This window comes from Giraffa tippelskirchi, chromosome 8, assembly GCF_054371585.1.
Source record: "Giraffa tippelskirchi isolate mGirTip1 chromosome 8, T2T-mGirTip1v1.2.pri, whole genome shotgun sequence".
Lineage (NCBI taxonomy): Eukaryota > Metazoa > Chordata > Mammalia > Artiodactyla > Giraffidae > Giraffa > Giraffa tippelskirchi.
In genome coordinates, this window is record NC_137282.1 from 154,270,336 (window position 1) to 154,284,703 (window position 14,368).

A 14,368-nucleotide genomic window follows, 5' to 3' on the forward strand; every position below is an offset into this window, starting at 1 on the left:
TTCGGGTTAAGGATGCTCCTCTTCTGCGGGTACAGGGAGGGAACACCCCCTGCCGTGAGGATCTTATGACCTGCTTCAAGGGGACGACAGGTGGACATCAGAGTGAGCGCCCTGCTTGTTTCCTCAAATTCCATGTGCCAAGTCCTGAACCCCAACCTCAGTCACGTATTTTTCATCTCTTCTGCCTCCGTTGCCATACCCTTTGTCACATCTCACCCTGAGTACGTTCTTCTTAATTTTTATTTGTCAGAGTTTATCTATCAGTTTTAAACACAGATGTAATGTGACACCGTGTATGTGAATGTCTAATAGAGATGATGTCTCTGCAAATGGAGAGGATGAGGACCCGCCGCCCCTAGGTCAGATCTGGGTTCAGGACAAAGAGCAGAGGGTCACATTTTTGTCTTCTGTTGTATGAAGCCCCAACCCCCTGAGCCAGGGCCTGGTAAGGGACTCCACACAACGAGAGAATAGCATTTTCTGATTCCGAAGGTACTTGTCTCTCATCAGTGAAGAGGACTGATGAGAAGTCATGGTTGTTTATATGTTTTGGCTGCTGCTGGAGACTCTCCTTTTTAGATGACTTTGTAAATATTTTAGAGTTTAGGAGAGGACATTTCTGTCATTTCCGTGAATTGTGGCACCATCCCCATCTTATATTTACTCTTTTCCGTTATATAAATATTTGTACAGGGTACAAAATCTGAATAAAGTGGATGCACAGAAATAGTTCATCAAGAGCTGTGGTTCTCTGAGTCTGGTCCTTGGACCACCAGCAGCAGCATCACCCTGGAATTGGTTAGAAATGTAAATTCTCTGACCCAACCAGGTACTGAGTCAGAAAGTCGGTGCTGGAATGCAGTGATCCAGCAGTCTCTTTCCCCAGCCCTCGAGTTGATTTTGATGAAACTACAGGCCTACTATCTCTACCACATCTTTGAATGAACTCTGTAATAGTTGATTTTATACTGTAATAGTTGATTTTATACAAGCACCTGGTCTGTACTTTGTCTAGTGTTTAATTGTACTAACAACAACAACAACAAACTGTGGAGTTTGGAAGGATTATTCCTATGGCAATATAAACCTTTCCCACCACCCCACCCCCCAATAATTATTGTTAAGTAGGTCGCAACTCTTAAGTAAAATGAAGGAATCTGTCAGATATGACTTTAAAATTCTAGGAAATTGTTAATAGTTGAATCTGATTTTCTTGAAATGTCACTGTAAAAGGTCCTAAATTCCTTACTGCTAATCTGATTTTCATATAATTTTGCAAAAAAAAAAAAAAAAGATAGGATTTGGGAGACTTCTTCCTGCCCCAATCAAAAGTAAGTAACAATATTATTTAAGAGCTGGAAGTGACTTTCTTATGGGTATCATCCAACCCTATCCCCTTTCTAACGGATGGGAAATTGGAGGCCTGGAGGGGTGACCAGCAGAGAGCAGTAGCCAGGCCAGGGTCTGCGAAGCTGCCTTGTTCCTGCACTAAAAGATAAGGTACAGTTGAGCATTTCTAGCTTCCTGCTTTGAGCAGACCTGGAACATGCTGTGTTTCTGCAGTGTCCATTTTTCTAATACTCTAGACAGTAGTCATTTCCTTCAGGGTAATTGATAGAAATTTTTTTAAGTGTTCCAGAGGTTTATATACTAGAATAGTGTTTGTTTCCTGTGACATGGGTTTAGGAAACAGCTGCTGCAGTAGCTGCTCTGAAGGACTGAACTTTGCGAAGTCTCCTTACAAACTGCCATGACTTGTCTGAGTTACTTACTCTGTCTGCAAAACCAGTCATTATTCTAAATTACTACATTTGAGGTAAGAGTTATCCTTTATTAGTTGCATGTAAAAGAAATGTGCCATTTGGTTCTTGATAAATGTGTATGCATACATGCATGTGTTGGAGGGAGGGTGAAGAAAAGTTCTGTAGAGTCATTTCACTTGCTTTTTAAAAATAGGTTGACTTTAACATGCACAGAATTTTTTTCCCCAAAGACTTATTTTGAGGAATAAGGGAAGACCTCTTATAATACTTTTGAATACTCATAGAATATAATGTATGGTATAAAATAATTGTAAATCTGTCTTGGAAACTAATTGTTGATGAAGGCTAGACAGAAAACTCTTAAAGTGCAGAAACATAGGGCAGAGAAGCTGGCATTTTAAATGAATGTTTATAAACCTACCCTTCTAGGACAGTATTAGTTAAAGCTCTTTTTGTCCAATCTGAGACGATTTGCATTCATTTTTTTAAGGTGAGGCAGAAGGTTGGGGAGACTTTAAAAATGGTTGAAAACTTATTTATTGTGAAAACTTATTTGAGATAGAAATAAAAGTTAACTGTCAAATGGTAAAAATACATTAGAGGTGGGGGTTTAAAACTGGAAGGAAATCATGTATATTTTTGTCTTCATCTAACAAGTCCCCAGTTCCTGTGTAGAATTTTTCTAAAACTAAATTTTTCTATTTAAATAATAGCAATTATTGAAAGTAATTAAGAGGAAGTGGAGCCTTGTTTCTGACAGACACATACTCTGGGGAAAAGGAGAAGGGAAGGAAATGATTCCCTGAGCGCACAGTCTGTGGGTCTCACCAAATGCTGGTGAGGATGTCGAGGCAAGAGGTCACCCGGACGCTGGGGACGGGAGCCCCTCTGCAAAAGTTTGGCAGCTCCTCTCAAAACCAAGAGGGGCACTCACTCAGCATATGACCCAAGAATTACATTCCTAGGTGTGTATCTCAAATGACTTATTTTCATCCAGAAGCTGGTACACAAACATTCATTGCAACTTCACTCATAATATCCAGGCGTCCTTCGGTGGGTGACTAGTCAAACTTAACTGTGGTCCCCCCCAACCATGGACAAAGCTCAGCAGCAAAAAGGAACAAGTTATCAACATGAGCAACTGCCAAGACGGATCAGGGGAATTCCAACTGAAAAAAGCCAACCTCAGAAGACTATATACCACATGATTTCATTTATGTAACCTGTGTGAGATGACAAGATCACAGATTTGGACTAGGGAGGGGAGGGTGTGATTACCAGAGGGCAGCAGGAGAAGCCTTGTGGTAATAGTAACATCCTGAGTGTGGTTATTCATGAGCGTGCACAGAGCTCCCCCGCCCCGTACACTCACGTGCGTGCATACACGTGGTGAGATCTGAACAAGCTCTGTGGGGTATACTAGTGCTGCAGTGAACACAGGGGTGCATATATCCCTTTGAATTATGGTTTTCTCTGGGTTATGCGCCTAGGAGGGAGTTGCTGGGTCATACGGTAGTCCTATTTCTGGTTTCTTAAAGGACCTCCGTACAGTTTTTCATAGTGCCTGCACCAATTCCCATTCCCTTTCTTCCACACCCTCTCCAGCATTTATTGTTTATAGATTTCTTGATGAGGGCCATTCTGACTAGTGTGAGGTAGTTCTGATTTGCATTGCTCATTGTAGTTTTGATTTGCATTGCTCTAATAATGAGCAATGTTGAACATCTTTTTTATGTGCCTCTTGGCCATCTGTATGTCTTCTTTGGAGAAATGTCTATTCAGGTCTTCCGCTCACTTTTTCACTAGGCCATTAGTTTGATATTGAGCTGTATGAGCTGATTGTATATTTTGAAAATTAATCTCTTGTCAGTTGCTTCCAGGGGTTAAAACTGCACTTCTAATGCAGGGGCACGGGTTTGATCTCTGGTAGGGGAAATAAGATCCTGCATGCCTGCCGTGCAGTGCAATGGAAAAAAAAAAAAAGGATTTTAAATTTATTCTTAGTCTCAATTATGTATCTTGAGTGAAAAATGTTCTCAATCTTAAAAATAAGTAGAGATTGCCAGAATTTTCCATAACTCATTTTAAATTTTATCATTTTCTAACATTTTTGTATTAAAGAGACTCTCCCTTTTACCAGAGAGGTTTGTCCTGGTTTTCCTCGTATCATCCATTTCCTTCTTCCCAGCAGCCCTGGGCTTTTTCAGTCATTAACACCTCACTGTGTTTTATTACTTATCAGCTCTGTTAAATGGACTTAGTTGTGGAATAAGTTGAAATTGTTTCTGAAATGAACCTGATGGATTTTTTATATTTGATATATTTTATGCTACCCTTATGCCCCATTAAAACATATAATTGAGAATTGATTATACCATCTTTGCTGGTAATGGGATTTTTTTTTCTTGTTTTGAGAAATTATCCATTTGAAATTGATAGTGGAGGATAGAGTGGAAGTTGCAGTCAGATAAAACTTGAGCAATGACCTGGGGTTGAAATCAAAGGAGACACAGGCCTGGACTGATAATGGAATTAAACAATTACTCCTGACTCCTGGTAGAAAAACGGCAGCATCTTTTAATGTTTTGGTTTTCTATTTTTTCTTTTTAATCTTTAGGCTAGTTGTTGAAGTTCTTTAAATCTTTGTCAGGTTTTCCCCAGTATAATAAATGACATCTTAGATGTGAACAAGCGGTCATTTTTCCTTGTAGAAAATGTTCTATAATTTATGTCTTCCCATAGTCATTCTCCCAAATTCAGGTGATATTAAACCTCCAGATTTGAAATACTCCCTCAATGTCCTTCCATCATTTCTCTACTCCCAAATGTAGTGGTTTCTTGGCAAAAGCTGAACTGATGATTCTAGAACAAACAGCACAATCAGAAGGCACTTGCTCAGGCACCTGGCTGGGGGTGAATCCTTAGCCGCTGAGCAGGCCAGTCATCTTTAATGTCTGCCGTGTCCTTTCACCATGACGGTCCTGAGTGCAGAGCTGGTGTAGAGTAAGTGTACTTAGTTCTCAGTGAATCTGGCTTAGAATTCAGCCCTGAGATATAAGAGGGGCTCTGAAATAGAGTGGGAAATGACAAAGGGAGGTTGGGGATGTTTCAAATAACTAGGAACATGTCTTAAAATTTACAGCAGTGATTATTTTCCTTTAAGTCATTTTCAGTTTGCTAATCCAACCATCCCCTACATTTTGTGAGGGCTGCAACATGATTAGATTTCATTCCAACATAGAAGACTTAAGATAAAAACTACAGGACTTATCATTCAGAAACATGACAGAATTGAACTTTTGAGGCAGAAGTCTTGAGAAGAAAGTTTTCAAGATACATAATTATATATCTATAGAAAATCTTAAGATAAAAAAGATATCTTTAATGAAAACCCCTTTGATGCTTTTTGCATTGATCTTTGTTTCTGAGCTGCGTGTTTTGGAAATTTTTTTTTTTTTTAAGTTATTGAACTTCGTTTGAAGTGTTTGAAGCATACTTAATCTATTTGAGGGTTGACTTATTCTAATGCACTTGGCGGTCATCAAGCATTTGAGCAGACAGGGTGACGGCTGAAGTGAAATAAATGAAAAGACATCCGCTTGAATTCCCTTTTCCCTCTTACAAGTGCACGCTCGATTCCTTGCACATTTAATTAAGGGCACTGATAGGTGACTTGTTCTGAAGAGTCTGCAGGGGCTGAGAGAGCTGGGGTGACTCCATGAGTACAGGACGCTGTACTCATCCTGGTTCCAGTAATATTTCCTATCATTCCTTTTCCTAATAGTTCAGTTCAGTTCAGTCGCTCAGTCGTGTCCGACTCTCTGCGACCCCATGAATTGCAGCACGCCAGGCCTCTCTGTCCATCACCAACTCCCGGAGTCTACCCAAACCCGTGTTCATCGAGTCGGTGATGCCATCCAACCATCTCATCCTCTGTCGTCCCCTTCTCCTCCCGCCCCCAATCCTACCCAGCATTAGGGTCTTTTCCAATGAGTCAACCCTTCGCATGAGGTGGCCAAAGTATTGGAGCTTCAGCTTCAACATCAGACCTTCCAATGAACACCCAGGATTGATCTCTTTTAGGATGGACTGATTGGATCTCCTTGCAGTCCAAGAAACTCTCAAGAGTCTTCTCCAACACCACAGTTCAAAAGCATCAATTCTGCGGCGCTCAGCTTTCTTCACCGTCCAACTCTCACATCCATACATGACCACTGGAAAAACCATAGTCTTGACTAGACGGACTTTTGTTGGCAAAGTAATGTCTCTGCTTTTAAACATGCTATCTAGGTTGGCCATAACCTTCCTTCCAAGGAGTAAGCGTCTTTTAATTTCATGGCTGTAGTCACCATCAGCAGTGATTCTGGAGCCCAAAAAAGTAAAGTCTGACACTGTTTCCACTGTTTCCCCATCTATTTCCCATGGAGTGATGGGACCAGATGCCATGATCTTAGTTTTCTGAACATTGAGCTTTAAGCCAACTTTTTCACTCTCCTCCTTCACCTTCATCAAGAGGCTCTTTAGTTCTTCTTCACTTTCTGCCATAAAGGTGGTGTCATCCGCATATCTGAGGTTATTGATATTTCTCCCGGCAATCTTGATTCCAGCTTGTGTTTCTTCCAGCCAAGCGTTTCTCATGATGTACTCTGCATATAAGTTAAATAAGCAGGGTGACAATATACAGCCTTGACGTACTCCTTTTCCTATTTGGAACCAGTCTGTTGTTCCATGTCCAGTTCTAACTGTTGCTTCCTGACCTGCATACAGGTTTCTCAAGAGACAGGTCAGATGGTCTGGTATTCCCATCTCTTTCAGAATTTTCCACAGTTTATTGTGATCCACACAGTCAAAGGCTTTGGCATAGTCAATAAAGCAGAAATAGATGTTTTTCTGGAACTCTCTTGCTTTTTCGATGATCCAGCGGATATTGGCAATTTGATCTCTGGTTCCTCTGCCTTTTCTAAAACCAGCTTGAACATCTGGAAGTTCACGGTTCATGTATTGCTGAAGCCTGGCTTGGAGAATTTTGAGCATTACTTTACTAGCATGTGAGATGAGTGCAATTGTGCGGTAGTTTGAGCATTCTTTGGCATTGCCTTTCTTTGGGATTGGAACGAAGACTGACCTCTTCCAGTCCTGTGGCCACTGCTGAGTTTTCCAAATTTGCTGGCATATCGAGTGCAGCACTTTCAGAGCATCACCTTTGAGGATTTGAAATAGCTCAACTGGAATTCCATCACCTCCACTAGCTTTGTTCGTAGTGATGCTTTCTAAGGCCCACTTGACTTCACATTCCAGGATGTCTGGCTCTAGGTGAGTGATCACACCATCGTGATCATCTGTGTCGTGAAGATCTTTTTTGTACAGTTCTTCTGTGTATTCTTGCCACCTCTTCTTAATATCTTCTGCTTCTGTTAGGTCCATACCATTTCTGTCCTTTATCGAGCCTATCTTTGCATGAAATGTTCCTTTGGTATCTCTAATTTTCTTGAAGAGGTCTCTAGTCTTTCCCAATCTGTTGTTTTCCTCTATTTGTTTGCACTGATCGCTGAGGAAGGCTTTCTTATCTCTCCTTGCTATTCTTTGGAACTCTGCATTCAGATGAGAATATCTTTCCTTTTCTCCTTTGCTTTTCGCTTCTCTTCTCTTCCCAGCTATCTGTAAGGCCTCCTCAGACAGCCATTTTGGTTTTTTGCATTTCTTTTCCATGGGGATTTTCTTGATCCCTGTCTCCTGTACAATGTCACGAACCTCTGTCCATAGTTCATCAGGCATTCTGTCTATCAGGTCTAGTCCCTTAAATCTATTTGTCACTTCCACTGTATACTCATAAGGGATTTGATCTAGGTCATACCTGAATGGTCTAGTGGTTTTCCCTACTTTCTTCAACTTAAGTCTGAATTTGGCAATAAGCAGTTCATGATCTGAGCCACAGTCTGCTCCCGGTCTTGTTTTTGCTGACTGTATAGAGCTTCTCCATCTTTGGCTGCAGAGAATATAATCAATCTGATTTCGGTGTTGACCATCTGGTGATGTCCACGTGTAGAGTCTTCTCTTGTGTTGTTGGAAGAGGGTGTTTGCTATTACCAGTGCGTTCTCGTGGCAAAACTCTATTAGCCTTTGCCCTGCTTCATTCTGTACTCCAAGGCCAAACCTGCCTGTTACGCCAGGTGTTTCTTGACTTCCTACTTTTGCATTCCATTCCCCTATAATGAAAAGGACATCTTTTTTGGGTGTTAGTTCTAGAAGGTCTTGTAGGTCTTCATAGAATCGTTCAACTTCAGCTTCTTTGGCGTTACTGGTCGGGGCATAGACTTGGATTACCGTGATATTGAATGGTTTGCCTTGGAAGCGAACAGAGATCATTCTGTCGTTTTTGAGATTGCATCCAAGTACTGCATTTCGGACTGTCTTGTTGACCATGATGGCTACTCCATTTCTTCTAAGGGATTCTTGCCCACAGTAGTAGATATAATGGTCATCTGAGTTAAATCCTAATAGTAACGCTGGTCATAATATTAGCCATCAGCTGTTGGTCAATACTGTGTGCCTGGTGGTTCTCATGTTACCTCCTATTTAATCCTGCCAACACCCGTATGAAATAAGTTTCTCTCTCTCATACAGAGGAAGGTGAGGCCCAGCAAGGCTCAGTTAGTTGTAGCTGGTACTAGACATCCCCGTTTGGGTTTCTTGGGAAGCAGAGCCTGAGATGAGGATTTTGCTGCAAGTGGTTGTTTGGGAGGTGACCCAGGAATGCAGGGGTGAGGGGGCAAGGAGGAAATGTCGACAGAGGGATGCGTTGCTGGTCACCACTGCAGCCCCACCAAGATCTCTGAGAAGTGTTCAGAATGCCCCCCGGAACTGTCCACCCAGAGGCTGGGAGACGGGACATGGTGCCCTGACCGCTGTCACGGACTGGTCAAGAGCCGCCTCTGTTCCCGGGAACTCCTGGGCTAGGCCAGTTCATAGGTTCCCTGGGCTTGAGAGCACGCTCTGACCGTAAACACGTGAGATGAACCTTGAGTGAAGACCTCGTGGGTGTACGGATGAGCTCACAAAGAAACCAGAGGTGGACTGAAGGGAGATGGTGTGATATGCAGAAGCATCTGCTAAAAGGGGAAGGGCCCGAGCCCAGCCCCGTGCTCTTTCCAAACCATCTCCCCGTGGAGATAGATTGGGGGGGGGCGGTGCACGTCAAGGTGACGGGTAGATTCCGGGAGTGTGCAGCGGCTGTCAGCGGGGAGACTGCACATCACTGCCTTTCCCTGTGAGTGCAGTCGTCAGAAAGATTTGCCTTCCTGTTAGTAGTGGTTCCCATTCCTGGCATACATGAAGATCAGGATACAAGAATATCCAGAGGATTCTAAGTGTTGATGACGGTAACTGATTAGGGGTTAAAAATATACACCATTATCAAGTTTTCACAATCTCTGCACAGAGGATCATGTTGTACCCGGGAGCTGTGACATACAGTGTTGGGTATTTATGGAGGGAATGAATAAGGTCCATCCCCTGGGGCCTTGGAGACCACTGTTCAGTGCAAATTCTGGTCTTGCTTTTTGGTTAAAATCACTTGGTAACAACATGAAGACTTTTTAAGAAAAGTTTTAATTTTTTTATATAACCGACATATAACATTGTGCGAGTTGAAGGTGTATATCATGCTGATTTGACACATTTGTGTTGCACCATGGGGACCAGTGTGGAGTCTGCTCACACCTCCATCCTGTTCAGACAAGTTAACACAAGGCTCCGCAAGCTTAGCCCACTCAGCCAAGTGGCTGGTTCACGGCCAGGCGCTCTTCTCCCAGACCCCAGTGGCCACGTGCTTGCTGTGACCAGTGCTTGCTGGGCGTCTCCTGTGTGCTGGGCCGAGCCGGGTGAGGTCAAGGCGGATGCGCGGGCAGCCACGTCAACGAGATTGACCCTGCAAGTGGGTATTTATACCCGTTCCCGTCTCAGTCCCTTTGCAAACCCTGACCCAGATCTCTCTGCTTCCTCAGCTGAGCTCGATGCGGAGCACTCCCAGAAGGTCCTGGAGATGGAGCAGACCCAGCAGCTGAAGCTGAAGGAGCGGCAGAAGTTTTTCGAGGAAGCCTTCCAGCAGGACATGGAGCAGTACCTCTCCACGGGCTACCTGCAGATAGCAGAGAGGCGAGGCAAGTCGGGGACCCCCCCCCAAGAGGGGGTGCACGTGGGGTGCTGCCCCTGGAGTGGGGCTGGGGTGCGGCCTCAGGGGTCTTTTGTTACTACACCAGAACTCAAAAGTGGATGCGACCTGCCATTTTTGTCTTGCCGTGGTTTTTGCCTCTCCAGGTAGTTCTAGGCTTTCATTGAAGGTACAATTTGGGATACATTTTTTTTTTAAAAAAGCAAAAAGGCAAAAAGATAAACAGTAGCCATAAGTCTGTAGCACAGACTAATCCCTGTTACCATTTGAGGGCGATGTTTTTGTGTGTGTCTATTTATGGACTGTATGTATATCCGGCTTCACATCTAATCTTCCTTCATGCTGCATGGGGATCCTTCCCCGACATTATCAAAAAGCCTTTTTGCAAGAGTTTCTTTTAAAAGTGGCATCTGCACAGTCAGGATGTAGCCTAACAGTTTCCTAATTGGACATTTAAGATCCCTGGCCTCTGTAAGAGGCTTCCCTGATAGCTCAGTTGGTATAGAATCCATCTGCCATGCAGGAGACCCTGGTTCGATTCCTGGGTTGGGAAGATCCGCTGGAGACAAGATAGGCTACCCACTCCAGTATTCGCAGGCTCAGCTGGTAAAGAATCTGCCTGCAGTGTGGGAGACCTGGGTTTGATCCCTGGGTTAGGAAGATCCCCTGTAGAAGGGAACAGATAAAAAAAAGGAAAACATCGTGCTGTGCTGTACATCTAGATGTGTGAATGCTTGTGTCTGTGGAGGAGCCGGCTCTGGAGCAGCAGGCAGTGTGGACAAGCGTCCTGGGCTTCCTGGCCCTCCGACCCCCTTGTAAACCCCTGTGCATGCGTGTGCTAAGTTACTTCAGTCGTGTCTACTCTTTGCGATCCCATGGACTGTAGCCCACCAGGCTCCTCTAGGTCCATGAACTCCCCAGGGGATCTTCACAACCCAGGGATCAAACCTGTCTCTTACGTCTCCTGCACTGGCAGGCAATTCTTTGCCACTAGCACCACCTGGGAAGCCCCTTGGAAAGCCCTGCTCCCTCCCAGATCCCTCTGGGCTCAGTCTTCCTCTTCTTGCCTGGTCCTGTCCTCATACCCTGCCCCCTCATAAAACCCCAATTTGTCTGTTGCCCTCACTCCGTTCCCTCCTTGTCATTCAGCTCTGTGCCCCTGAAGGAGAGGTTGAGGAAATCAAAGAATGAGGAAAAAAAAGAATGTAGAGAAAACACTCAGGTGTGAATCTATCAGAATGTACTGAAGGATGTGGTATGTCCATAGGACTTTTTAAATCGAGGTGAACAGTACGGTTTGGGTATTGCTGGACTAGTCTAGCTGTACCGGGTCTTAGTCGCAGCACGTGGGATCTAGTTCCTTGACCAGGGGTCACACCCAGGCCCCCTGCATTGGGAACGTGGTCTCAAGCCACTAGATCACCAGGGAGTCCCAACAGTACAGATAAAGGGTCACCTCTTCCTCACCACTGTCCGCCTGCCCCGTGTCCCACCGTTGTCTTCGTCTGTGCCCTGTGGAGTGTTTTCAGGGTCGGGCATGGGTTAGGGACACCACCCTGGTCCGCTTGGGTTGCTGTGACACCACCTCAGACTGGTACCTTATGCACAACGGTTTCTCTCGCTCCGTCTGGAGCTTATTTGGCTCCGGTGCGGGCTCTGGGGTCTCTTCTCAGGCGGGCAGTGATCCCATCCCGAGGGCCCCACCCTCAGGACCTCATCTCAAATAATCACCTCCTCGCAAGGTGTGTGTGTGTGAAAGTCACTCAGTTGTGTCCGAATCTTTGTGACCCCCATGGACTGTAGCCCACCAGGCTCCTCTGTCCAAGGAATTCTCCAGGCCAGAATACTGGAGTGGGTAGCCATTCCCTTCTCCAGGGGATCTTCCCAACCCAGGGATCAAACCCAAGCCTCCTGCATTGCTGGCGGATTCTTTACTGTGTCAGCCACCAGGGAAGCCCATGAATATTTCAGTAGGTAGCCTATCCCTTCTCTAGGGGATCTTCCTGACCCAGGAATCAAACCAATGTCTCCTGCATCACAGGTGGATTCTTTACCAGCTGAGCCCCCTCCCAAGGACCTACCTACAAAAACCATCACACTGGGGGTTAGGGCTTCAACATATGACCCCGGGAGGGAGGGCACGCATCCAGTCCATAAGCAGATCGGAGCATAGTGAGACGGGGGAGCTACGAAGAACACAGCAGCTGAGCCCCCTGCTTAGTTGAGTTCAGCCCTTTCCGAGCACCTGCAGCAGAGGCAGAGAGAACCTGGAAGTGCCTGTTAGGAGCGCCCGTCCTCACCTCTCGGGTCCACATCTGGAGACCCGCTTCTTTAGGATACGTCACTCGGAAAGTGATTACCAAGTCATATGGCGAGCGTCTATCTAACCGTAGCGGACGCTGTCACAGTGCTTGCCAGAATACCCACGTCCGTTTACCCTCTCCCACTGTGCATGCCTGCCTACTCCACGGCTCTGCCAACACTTGGTAGTATCAGATACTTCACTTTTGCCACTCGACATATACGAAATACTTTATTCTGGTTTTAATTTGCATTTCCTTAACTGTCCATCTTTCTACTGGTTGGTTGTCTCCCTTTAGTCTTACCAGACTTTTCCGATTGTGTCCCGTGCAGATACTCTCAATCTGTGGCTATTCTAGCGTGGCCTTTGCAAAATGTGCTTATTCTTAATGTAAGCAGCTGAGCCCACTTTTGTTTGTTGTTTAGGAAGTCCTTCCCTCCATGTTAGAAGAACACTATGCTGTTTTATGCCAAACGTTTTAATGTTTTCCATTTTATATTTGGCACCTAAAGCCACCATCAGTTGGTTTGTATCCATTAGGAAGGAAGGATCTAACTTCAGTTCTTCACAGCAGTAACTGTCTCTCTCAGCACCAGCATTCTCTCCTCCACTCACACGGTCTCAGTGTTTCTGAGGCTCTTTTCTGTTCCATTCTTCCACTTGTCTAGCCTGTGTTGGGTGTAACTTACTTCTGACACTGTCAGAGACCCATGCTTTCCTGGGGGAAGAGCTCAACTATTTTTCTCTTATGGTTCTAGAGGTTTCCTTTCCTTTTGCGAGTTTCCAATGGATTTGTTTAGAGTCTCTCTAATCTTCAGATCCACTAGCACACGATTGTCCACATACCTCTCAGTCTGCAGTCCTTGGGGTCAGGTTTGTTTTTTGCATCCCTCAGGTTGTTAACTTGTGCCTTCAGTCTTTTTTCTTGGTAAACCTCACACAGAATACTCTCTAAGTTTTGGTAAGTAGTAGTTCCGGGGTCTTTAAAATTTTTTTCCATCAAGATTTCTTATTTGACTTGTGAAGTTGTTTAGAAGTGTTTTTTAAATACTAAATATTATTGTGGCTGGAAAATGGGGTTTCTTCTTTGACTCAAGACTGACACTACGGCCTTTTAGAGCATTTTCTAACATGTTTTGTGTGTAGCTAAGAACAAGATTCTAGGTGAGAGCCATGAGGATCTATAAGTGTATGTTTCAGACGACTTGTAACTTGGCCTGTTCAGATGTTTCGTATTCATATCCATTTTGGATTGCCTAATTATCAGAGGTACATTAAACCTTCCTTTCCCCCTCAATTATCGATTCCTTACATTTTCCTTGTCATGCTTCCATATTTCACTTTAAAAATATAACCACAAAATATATAGTCACACAGAAATTTTGAATTACCTTCCTGGTGAATTGAATTAAAAAAAATTACTAAATGCTATACTTTACCCCAATAATGCTTTTCTTTCCCCTTCAAATCTATTTGTTTGATAGTAATACAGCCATACCAGCTTTCTTCTTTATTTGCTTGCCAACTTCCTATTTTTCCTTACATTTTAAATGTTTCTGTTCTAATATTTTAGGAGTATCTCATATAAACAGAATGTAACTAGACTTTTATCACTAATAAACATTTTCCATTTTTAGGAAAATAGAAAGCACCAAATGAGATGGTAATGAAGCCAGGCAGTGATCACAGCAAATGTTAAATGAACCAAATTTGCCACAAAACAGATTATAATATTGGCTTCATTACTACCTTATTTGGCACTTTCTACTTTCCTGAAAACGTTTCCTATGCTTTTCAGTCCAGTTTTTATTTTCCTCCCCTCTGTAAGAGGACGGCCAGATAGAAAACAGGGAGACTGCTTTCAAAATTGAAGGGAAAAAGCCCAAAAGAGAGGCACCAAGGCCTCCACAGCCCCAGAAAAGACCCGTGTGCCCCCTCCCCTTCCAGCAGTCCCCCAGCCCTGCTCCAGGAAGGCACCCCAAGGGGAGTGAGCTTGACCTGTGCCGTCAGGTCGCCCGCTGGGTCAGCCCTGCAGGAGCCCTTGGATGGCACCGCTCTGGTGTGCCCGTGGCTTCTGGCAGCCAAGGGTGGCGCTGATGGCAGGTACCACCTGGCTCTGCCACCTCGGGTGGC

The 14,368-nt window shown here is 44.4% G+C and overlaps 1 protein-coding gene across 3 annotated transcripts in view; it reads left to right on the forward strand.

The window, feature by feature from the left end:
* Positions 1 to 14,368, forward strand: part of DTNBP1 (dystrobrevin binding protein 1) — a 99,337-nt gene that overhangs the window by 81,624 nt on the left and 3,345 nt on the right. For all 3 annotated transcript variants that reach the window (XM_081518223.1, XM_081518226.1, XM_081518224.1), the window contains one exon: positions 9,767 to 9,922. In XM_081518223.1, coding sequence (XP_081374349.1) covers positions 9,767 to 9,922 — 156 coding nt within the window. The remainder of the gene's footprint in view (positions 1 to 9,766; positions 9,923 to 14,368) is intronic.